Source organism: Rutilus rutilus (genome assembly GCF_951802725.1).
Source record: "Rutilus rutilus genome assembly, chromosome: 2".
Taxonomy (NCBI): Eukaryota; Metazoa; Chordata; class Actinopteri; order Cypriniformes; family Leuciscidae; genus Rutilus; species Rutilus rutilus.
The window spans coordinates 2,847,230-2,858,621 of NC_140210.1; the positions used below are offsets into that span (position 1 = coordinate 2,847,230).

The 11,392-nt window shown below is 37.6% G+C and overlaps 1 protein-coding gene across 3 annotated transcripts in view; it reads right to left on the reverse strand.

Annotated features, from left to right (window-relative positions):
- Positions 1-1,942, reverse strand: part of LOC311285512 (CD48 antigen-like) — a 236,431-nt gene extending 234,489 nt beyond the window's left edge. Inside the window, exons 1-3 of one of the 3 annotated variants that reach the window (XR_014626372.1) lie at positions 1,705-1,927; positions 764-984; positions 94-351 (exon numbers count right to left, since the gene is read on the reverse strand). Coding sequence is in view for 2 of the 3 variants with exons in the window: in XM_084401181.1 (XP_084257307.1) it covers positions 94-351; positions 764-1,060; positions 1,705-1,768 (619 nt within the window). In the remaining variant the exon portion in view is untranslated. Of the gene's footprint in view, positions 1-93; positions 352-763; positions 1,061-1,704 lie in introns of all 3 variants that reach the window. The other 2 variants (XM_084401181.1, XM_084401180.1) reach the window with 2 other exon arrangements.
- Positions 1,943-11,392: the final 9,450 nt, after the last annotated feature.

Here is an 11,392-nt window from a genome sequence, read left to right on the forward strand (position 1 = left end):
CTTGCATTCTTGAATGATTGCATAATCTAAATAAAAGCATAAGTATATTCTTCTTGCATACAGGTTGTGTTTAGTGTCCGTCCAGCGTCTCACCTTTAAACAGATCTCTCTCATAGACCCGTTCACTGGTCTCCTCACTCACTGTGTTCTGGAGTGTACAGGTGTAGAAGATTTCTGGATTTCCTTCGTTTCTGACAGTAATGGACTCTCCTTTTGGAGAGTGTTTTGAACCCGTCAGTGTTTCTCCAGTAGAATTCTTCCAGATGATTTTATCACTGTACTCGCATCTCAAATACACAACATCAGGGTTATCAGTCTTCACTGTTATTATCTCAGGTTTGGGGACCCGTTCTGTGAAAGAAAACAAATATGAACATTCAGTCTATAAAGAAACAAAATCAAACACAACTACACTAGCATTGCAAAAAGTATACTGTGACCGTACCATAGTACAATGATGGTATTAGAGGGTAAAATCCAGTTACTAAACAAAACCATAACTTACAGAAAAAGTACTAATACTACAGTGGTTTTTGGACATGTGGTATTCTTTAAAGTATCTTGGAGTACCATGTAAATACCACAGTATTAATCAAAGTATCATGGTATTACAATCTGATGCCATTATTGTACAATTACATTGTTTTTATTGTTTTTCTGTATGTGAGGCTAAGTAAAAACAACCATAATAATAATAATAATAATAATAACAATATGATGCATTTATAATATTAATATTAATAAACAATCAGCATCCACTCACCCATAACAGTCAATGTGAATATTTGTTCCTGCTCTTTACCGCTGATGTCAATCGTATAAACTCCACTATGTTCGACAGTTAGTTTAGTAATCGTGATTTGTCCAGTCTTCATATTAAGAGTCGTGATGCCTCTGAATCTCGGATTCGGGGTGTGAATTTCTCCGTCTTCCCATTCAATCGCTTTAACAGTTCCACCATCTTTAATGTGTTTCCATGTGATGCTGGAGACAGAAGCAGGAAGAGGTTTATCTGGAGCAAAGGAAACTTCATCACCCACTGCTTTCACCACCTCTGTACCTAATAATTAAAATATGAGAGATTATGTTAGTCAACATTCAACAAGAAAGTCTGGTCTAGCTGTGTAATTTCCAGGAAGTGAAAATATATAGCCCTTGCTTGATATGGTAAATGAAATTAGAAAATAAAAATAAGGTCAATACAGAAACTCTTCAGTCTCTTCCGTCATTAGATATTCATGAAATTGAGTAGGCTACAATACTATGATAACAGTTATATAACTAATTTACAGGGGCAGATTTACTAAACAGGGCAAATTAGCGCGAGAGCGCAATCCCAAAACAGCGCCGATGAGAGTGTGTAAAGTTTAGAGAGTGATCTACTGACGACATGCAAATGAAAGAACAGATCATTTCCATAATGACAAACACAATCTACCAGTAAATCACCTTGCGTGATTCATTTAAATAATCTCCTCCCGCCATAAATGTTGCACCTGAAAGATAAAGTAATGGTCGACCGCAAAATAACCCTGTCCATCCTTTTCAGAGCTAATTTTTCACAGCGTGTCTTTAGTAAATCATGACAGTAGTTTTCTTAACGCCAAAATAGGGTTTGCACTGGAGGAAGCTGTTAGTAAATCTGACCCTGTTTAGGTTTGCCAAGAACGGCGTGTTATTTCCATGAACACATTAATAACACACCTGAAACAGCTCCTGTGGTGAAGAACACAACGACGGAGATCAACGTCAAGAGTTGAAGTGACATTTTTGTTAGAAAAAGTAGCCTACACTTTATTCACTTGTCTTCGAGACTTCGAGACAGAGACACACACCGAGGTGTGGTGTGTAAGAAGGTAAGAACAGAGGAAGTTTGAAAAACGTGTTTGTCTTCTTGGGTCACTGCTGCCATCTTACGTTCAATGCAACTGTGTGAAATTAAACCGCGGTCAACCAGCCGCAGTTTGAAAATACACGGTCAAGCCAGCCGCCAAAAAAAAAAAAAAGTGCGTGCGCCTATTACTATGAATACGGTCATTTCAGTAACAGCAGAGAGAGAACGCACTTTCAGAGCGCTTGAGTTTCCCAGATCTATCTAGGCCTATCTATCTATCTATCTATCTATCTATCTATCTATCTATCTATCTATCTATCTATCTATCTATCTATCTATCTATCTATCTATCTATAGTATCTATCTATCTATCTATCTATCTATCTATCTATCTATCTATCTATCTATCTATCTTTTTTCTGTCTTTCTTTCTGTCTTTCTTTCTTTCTATCGTTTTCTTTCTTTCTTTTTTCTTTCTATCTCTTTTCTTTCTTTCTTTTTCTTTATATATCTTTTTTCTTTCTTTTTTCTCTTTCTTTCTTTCTTTCTCTCTTTTTTCTATATAGCCTATCTTTTTTCTAAATATCTTTTTCTTTCTTTCTTTCTTTCTTTATTTCTTTCTTTCTTTATCTATCTTTCTATCTATGTCTTTTTTCTATCTATGTATGTATGTATCTCTATCTATCTATCTATCTATCTATCTATCTATCTTTTTTCTGTCTTTCTTTCTTTCTTTCTATCGTTTTCTTTCTTTCTTTCTTTTTTCTTTCTATCTCTTTTCTTTCTTTCTTTTTCTTTCTATATATCTTTTTTCTTTCTTTTTTCTCTTTCTTTCTTTCTTTCTCTCTTTTTTTCTTTTTTCTATATAGCCTATCTTTTTTCTAAATATCTTTTTCTTTCTTTCTTTCTTTCTTTCTTTCTTTCTTTCTTTCTTTCTTTATCTATCTTTCTATCTATGTCTTTTTTCTATCTATGTATCTCTATCTATCTATCTATCTATCTATCTATCTTTCTTTCTTTCTTTCTATATTCTTTCTTTCTTTCTTTCTTTCTATCTATATGTCTGTCTGTCTGTCTGTAAGTCTAAGATGATACAGCATGATGCCATGTTTTGAGATTTTTTGTATGTTACTCTGTTATTCTTTTTATTTACACTCGTGTCTTCTTTGACAGTTATCTATTTCTTTGACTTATGTTTTGTTTTTTTCTTTACAGGTAACACCTCAAGACATTTTTTTTTTATGTAGAGGTTTACAGCATAATTATTTGCAAAAAGTGGATAAAATAAAGTATGGACTCTTTATAAATGCCTATTTTTTCCATTTTTTTTTACAGTAAATGAGAGTTTCTCTTGAATTCAATGTCCCATACAGTGTGCACACCTCAATTGAAACAGCATTTTGTGGACATATCACATTTTACTACTTCAGATGTCTATAAAGTTTCCATTTCTTATAAGTAGAAAAAAGTAAATGCCAGTTCTCATAATGGACGTCCCATACAGGATGCACACCTCATATCAAAGCATTTTACTGCAGCATTTTGGAGATATATGCCTTTATTCTACATTAAACACCTATAAAAACCTAATTTCTAATAAGTAGAGGAGAGAATGGCCAGTTCTCATAGGGGACGTCCAGTACAGTATAAACACCTCATATCAAACCATTTTAATGCAGCATTTTGGAGATACAGTATGTCTCATTATTTGACTATAAAAACCTCATTTATAATAAGTAGAAGAAAAGAATGGCCAGTTCTTAGGGGACGTCCCATACAGTATGCACACCTCATATCAAAACATTTTACTGCAGCATTTTGGAGTTATGTCACATTTTACTACTTCAGAGGCCTATAAAGACAAATGCAAAAGCACTTGCTGTGAGAAACCTGACTTTAAATACGTTCATAAATCGCTCACACTGGCTTTGCTTAGAGCCCGCATCAACGGGGCAAAAGTGAGAAACCTGCCTTTACACGCACATGATACAAACCTGTCAACAACATATTTTTGTTCGCTGTTACACATAGCCTATGCTATATAACAAGTTACATGGGGTTTTAAGGTTGAACTGTTATTTTTTATTATATAGTACGTGCTGTTCAAATGTTACACTCAATTGTTCAATTGTTTCAGTGTTATCTGTTTGTGGCGTCTGTTTGTTACGTTTGTCTTGTCCTGTGTACCCACTCTGAGCCTGCACCTTGACGTGGTGAGTGGGCTTCTAACTAAGCCAGGCTAGATGTTGAGAGTTAAAGCCAAGATGCTGTTCATCCTTTCTCTTTTTCAGACATGCTGATGATTGCTGTTTCCAAGTTTTTCCAGTAATGAACACTGCTAAGTATGAAAGAACTTTAACTCAGATTGAGGACAGTGAAGAGCAGCACTCATACAAAGCACACATATAGTTTAGTTATAATTAGTCCCTTGGCTGTTAAGCCAAGTTAAGTTAGATAACTCAGACAACATCTGTAGTTTAGATTGCATTGTTTGTATTTGTCTATATTGTTCATACTGCAGTGCATACCCATGTTTTCTGCTCTTATGCTACCGTTAATATACTTTACATATCGATAAAGTTTATATACTTTACATATGACATATCATCGTCCGGCACGTCCACGCTACCTCAGGTAAAGGTAAGGTGCGCAGTCACTGCTTTCTTGGTGCTCGTGTTCTAGATATTGCTTGCCAGGTTCCCGAGATCCTGAACGGTGACGAGCGCGTCGGAGCTGTTGTGCTGCACGCTGAAGTGAACGACATCAGGCTGCGGCAGACGGAGGTTCTGAAGAAGGACTACAGGAGCCTGATTGAGACAGTACGCAGCTCATCGCCTGAAACAACGATCATCGTGTCTGGACTGCTTCCCACATACAAGGACATGAAAGGTTCAGTAGATTATTTGCACTAAATGAATGGTTAATGTCATGGTGTAATGAACAGAGACCGCTCTTTGTAAATAATTGGAATCTGTTCTGGGAGCGACCTAGGCTCTTCCGTGCTGATGGCCTTCACCCCAGGAGAATCGGAGCGGCTCTTCTGTCGGACAACATCTCCAAGACGTTACACACCATATGACTAGTAAGTAAAAGTCCAAATCACAGTCTTTGCTGTCCCAACTTAATTGATATAAGTACCAGTGTAGAACATTATATAGAAACTGTGTCTATTCCTCATTAGTTAGGTCAAACAATAAATCCACTGTAGGATCTATGAAAAATCGAATTGTGATTAAACCAGAAAATCTAAATATTATTGCTTCAGAAACACAATTGTAATTACTGTAATGCTTTATTAGCTGGTTGACCTGCATCCTCAGTAAACAAGCTACAGTTAGTCCAAAATGCAGCTGCTAGAGTTCTTACTAGGTCTAGAAAATATGATCATATAACACCAATTCTATCATCTCTAAACTGGTTACCTATTAAGTTCTGTATCAATTACAAAGTATTACTACTGACCTATAAAGCCCTAAATGGTTTAGCTCTTGTGTATTTAACGGATCTTCTATCGCCCTACACTCCATCGCGCTCTTTAAGATCACTAAATTCGAGGCTTCTGGTCATTCCTAGGATATCTAAGTCCACTAAAGGAGGGAGGGCGTTTTCATTTAGCTCATAAACTCTGGAATGGCCTTCCTGATATTGTTCGAGGATCAGACTCGCTGTCCCAGTTTAAAACTAGATTAAAGACGCATCTCTTTAGCCAAGCATTCACATAATGCATCTCATACCTTTTATACTACAGTTAAATCAGACCAAATGCATTAATATTATGAAAAGCAGCTATGCAAATTATTTCCTACGTCAGCTCCAGTTTGTATCCAGCCTCTCATGGAGACCTCAGATGCCCCAACACCTGTGAAGAGACGACTCGACGCTGGTGATATGTTATGCCCTAAATTAATACATGATTAACTAACTGTATTTTTATATGTACATTTCTGAAATGCATTTTCTGTAAAGCTGCTTTGAAACAATATGTATTGTGAAAAGCGCTATACAAATAAATTTGAAATGAATATCCTTACTGTAAACCATACCACTAGGTTAACCATATACTACTTTCATGTCATTTACTGTTTATAATACACTACGTCTATACCACACTTTTTTTTTGCACTTCTGGTTAGACAGTAACTACATTGAATTGTCTCTGTACTTGTACTCTACACATTGACAATAAAGATAAATCTAATGTAATCTAAAGGTTTCTGGACATCTGCCTTATCAATATTCACTGTGTAGGCTACTGACTGAATATGTATCATTACGAAGTTCTAAACCATATGTAATAAAACCACATGACATTTCTGTCAAAAGTATGTCTACTTGAAGTGTCTACTGTGTGTTTTGATAATACATATTCAATCATTTCGTTAATAAATATTTATTTATTGAAACACAATAACAATTTTAAAAAAGTAATATTAATTTTTTTTTAAATCCTGATCCCCTCTCTAGCTACATTCATCGTGGGGAAGAAAAGTGAGAGGCCATGGGGTGGATGGCTAGGGTGATACATGAATGGCACAGAGGGGAGAAAGAGCAGTGACTATAGGCCTTATGCCAAGCTGCACTACTTCGTGAACTTCAGCCAGCTCCTTTGTTTCCTGTCTGCCATTATTGGACAAACTGATTAATCCAGGTGTGTCTGATTATTGTTACTGAGGTCAGGCACACCTGGATTAATCAGTTTGTCCAATAATGGCAGACAGGAAACAAATGAGCTGGCTGAAGTTCAGGAAGTAGTGCAGCTTGGCATAAAGGCTATTGAACAGTGTTATGTCTACCAATGTGATCATGTATTAAACTAAAGACAAAAGGCAGGCACATACACAACCCCAAAACAATTTAACAATCTTCAACTGTTTCAAGTTAAAAACATGCTGAGAGGTTTAATCCAGCATCACCACTACTGGATTAAGACTCTCCAGCCTTCAGCTAAATTATTTAAAAAAAAATATCATTACCCCTAGGTGATAAATGAACTTCGTCCCTTAGAAACAGTTGAGGCCTGTTAAATACAATGAGGGTGATGCACGATACCCCCCTGCATTCCCAAGACAAAGGTAGCCATGACCAGGGGTTAAAGTGAAACAAAATCCTGAGCCTGAAATTTTTTGTGTGGTGGTGGTGGGGGAGACCAGTATCACTGATATAGCTACTTATGTCTCGATGAAAATGTATTTTTCCAAAATTTGAAACATTTATTAGGCTTAAAAAATATAACAACTTTTAATTTAAGTGAACTTCCTCACTTAAACCCATAATAAATGTCATATTTACCTGTACCTTACCTGTCTAACCGATGTGAATTATATAGAAATTGTTTATAAATCGTTATTTTTATCGTTTATAAAACAGTCCGCACTGCATAAATTATAAGTGAAAAATAGATTAATCCTTAAGCGTTGAGCAGTTAGTAATATTCTCTGTTCCCATTGTTCTTTGGTCAACTTTACTAACAGAGAGAATTGCTGTCACTTTAATAACCGCCGCTGCTGACAGGATCTCATTCTCTACTCTTTACTTGCATTTAAGACTGTATTTAACTCATTTGACTGTTCTTGTGAAGATACTCGACAAAACTGACATTTTGGCATAAATGTGTGTGTTATGGTTCGTTCAAGCGCGAAAGAGAACTCGATGGCGCGCTGTCGACTGCGATACTGGTGCGCTTCTTTCTGTGTGTGTGTGTGTGTGTGTGTTTCAGGAGGACATTCCCTGACAGCGCATTCTCTTTTGTCTTCTCGCTCATTGATAGTTTAAAACATTTGTGTGAAGGAGAGCATGATCATATAACCCAAAGGATGACAGAAAGAACGGACGCTGCGATAAATATTTTAACACGTTAAAGCTGGACAAAAATTAATCGCATGCGTTTATGTTGACAGCACTAACGTTAGGCTACTTGTCATACATTGCTGACAGAAAATGCTGCGGTTTAAAGTGGACTCGTTTTCATGGTAGGCCTACACAATGTTTTTTTTTTTTTTTTTTGTAAGCTACACAGAATATTGAATTAAATATTATGGGGATGGGGGTGGGGGTGGGGGGGACAACGGGATTTTGGAAAGTGTCCCCATAGGAAATTACGCCCGTGGGTAGGACATCATCCCCAAGCTTCATGAACTAGCGCTCCTTTCACCGACAACGCTAACGTGACGTATAAATCTCAATCACACTGTGTTGCCAGGCCCCGCCCTGCTCTGCTTCTGATAGGCTTGTAACGTTAGTAGAGCTGCGTTCCTTTCATATGATTGGTAGGTGAAATCAATTGACTCGAAAACATTAAACTGCATGCAAGTTCCAAATTTATTTATTTATTTTTTCTTCCTCACGGCCGCACGCCGGAGATCCGGCACGGTGCCGGAATACTTTAAGCCCTGCATGACACTGTTCACCCATTTACGGGACTTGTCAATTTCCCCCGGAAGGCCCGATCTCCACCGACGTCTCTGGGTGATGTCAGACAGCACAATGGTCATCTGAGGGAAACGCCGATAGAGATGTTGCAGATCCTGCTTTATCGCTGCGACGAGATCGATGCTCTTCCTGCATCCCAAGTCATTCCCGCCGCAGTGAATCAGCAGGACATCTGGGGCTGCTCTTCCTCTGAGGGACCGGTAGAAGAAAGGAAGGAGTCCGTGCCATCGAAGTCCACCCCAGCCAAACCAGTGCACCTTGGCCCCGATGGTCTCTCTGGCCCTTTCTTCCCCACGACGAATGTAGCTACTCCCGATCATCCAAATCACTGGACCTGTTAATAGCATACAGCAATCACAATCAAAACACTGTTTTGTCAGTATCAGTAAACAGATTTTAACACACACAAGTAACTTGTCTCTGGCCATTGATTTATTTCTATCCGAAAAAAAAAAAAAAAGTCTATGCAAATATACAATAAAACACAAATTAATTGCTCTTATCTGTTCACTGAAATAATAATATGACAATATAGGTATTACACAAGGTTAATTTATTATTTTATTCTCTCTTACGGTGTTGCTTTCCATATTGTATACTATATTTCTAAATTATACTATATTAAAGCCCCACTAGGTAAGATTTCCGTTTTGGTCAAACAACGACCCCTAGAGTCGCTGTGGACTACTTGTATTTAACGTTACTGTCGTAAATACCACTCACGCAGAGCAGTCTCTTCACTCACGGCCTGATCCCCTCCCCCCTGTATACCGGTCCCTGTTCAGTCGGATGGAAGCTGTAACGAGTGGAAATAAGGTGTGGCCCCTTTAAGAGCTGCGCGCGCCCTGTTTAACTGTCGGCAGTCTGTATTGTATGTGTGCCTCGAACACCCCGTAAGCTGGTTGTTTCTATTTGATGCTCATTCTTTTCCTATTTTTGTCTATCAAGTAATGCTGTGGACGGTAGAACGTGTGACAGACAGTTACACGAGTTCGATTGGGGAATAAACACAACGCGTTACAAATCGTCGGACATCGAACAAGCACAGCTAGCCTCCGAAGATGTCTAAGTTACTAATCCATCAACAAGAACGCCAGGTGCTTTTTAGCTCACACCAACGAGTGAAAGCTTGTCCGAGTGATATACAATATAAGCAATATACTTACAAGTCCAACAGCATGTGAGGACGTGTTGGGGGAAGTGAGGTAGCCTATGCCGTAAAGCAGTCGAATTTTGTAGTTCTTTGTGTGCGCGGGGGTTACTACCCGAACCCCGAAGTTTAAAAGTACGATTAAAAACGATACAGACCCCGTCAGGCTATGGCAGACATGTCATTCAACCTATTGTAAGTCGATGTACCACCACAAGAGTCTTGGAAATATATTATGAAGGTTGAAAAGTTACCTAGTGCTGCTTTAATATGGCTTACCTTTGTTGGTAGCGTAGTTAGCCATGGTGTTAGGTTTTCTTCTTTTTCTGGTGTTAGCAGAAGAAAAGTTTGTATTTGAACCTATGAGGAAAGAAAAATGAAAAGGACAACCATTAGTTATAGATGTTATTGGTGACATTCGTTATTGTCCATTTATTATCTATATGTTAATTAACAGGCCAAAGCAGACGCTTTTGTCCAAGCGATTTACTGAATAACTTTTTTTATATGACTGATTCGTCCATTTCTCTTGCGATGTAGGTGTGTAAATAACAGTTAACGCAATTTTGTGGTTATATTTGGCGCCCATTAACGTTATACAACATCATGTGCATCAAGTTACAATCATGTTAATAATAAATTATGTGGCCAGCAAGCATATTACCAATGCCCAATTTCCCAGTGCTTAAATTATATTTAAAATATTCGATCCCTGGGCGGATAAATAACTAACTTATTGGGTATGAATTCGTATCACAAGTTCTTGAACATCATTTTACATAACTTCTTAATAGTATGCATAAACTTAATATGGCGTACTGGCGTTACATTTAAAAATAAATACTATACAAAATAATTAATCAGAATACTTACTCCTGCTCACTCACGCCAAAGAACTCTTTGCTCAAGCTCGCCGTCTCTGCAAGATTAACGTTGGCAGTTTGCACGCACAGCTACTAGAAGATTTACATCTGTCAGACAGGTTGCTCACGTCATCAAGCTTAGTTTGAGTCGGTTTGAGTCTGCGCGTCAGGAACGGAAGTGCTAAAAAATCGCTAAAAATGGGCTTCACTTGTCTCAATTGAGTTCCAATGAGATGGCTCTGTCCACTTCTTATACTGTCTATGTTAAAAACACTAGCGAAAGCGGTATATATAGAGAGAGAGGCCACGCGAAAGGCCACGAGGCCTTTGGACCCGGAAACACTCGGAGAGTGGTCACGTCACGACTTAGCTGAATAGTTCTAAGTTGCTAAGCAACGATACAGCCACAACAAAACAATAGAAAACACGGAACACGTGTTAAATTACACTCGACGACTGAGCGACGGTATGTTTTCTAAGATAAAAGCCAGCTGTAGCTCAACAGATGAGCAGAACTCGACAGGTAACATTAATACAAATCAAAACTCACATACTGAAAGAAAATAACACTCCCAGGTTGCCAGATGTGGGTGGGACAATCATGTGTTCTGTCCTGCAGCTGCTTTATTTTGTACTTTTCATAATACATCACCATAAGTGCCTTTGAGACTTCAAAAATCCTCCCCCAAAAAATCTGAAGATTTTCTATTTAACTTCATATGTGTTGTATTAAGGAGACACTAGGCCGTTAGAAATGCATATTGGTCAAGCACTTTTTATAAATTAACTGCAAGCTGACAATATACGAGCAAACCATAAAATATGTCCACCATGTCATGGACAAATTCATAGTAGAATAAATACATTTTCATTGCATAGTGATTATAAAATGTAGATCTGAGGAAAGATAATGTGTCTCTTTCCCAACAAAACATTTTAGTTAAGGGTAAAATTATTTTGATAATAATGAAGTCACTGCTTAAATATGTAGGACCTGTGCTAAATGAAAGAAAACAAGTTGACAAAAAGATTGAATCCAGTATTTGGTGATAGTAAAGCATAACGAGAGATTTACAAGCTATTTTAAAGGGTGGTTATTTTTTTACCAAATTAGGT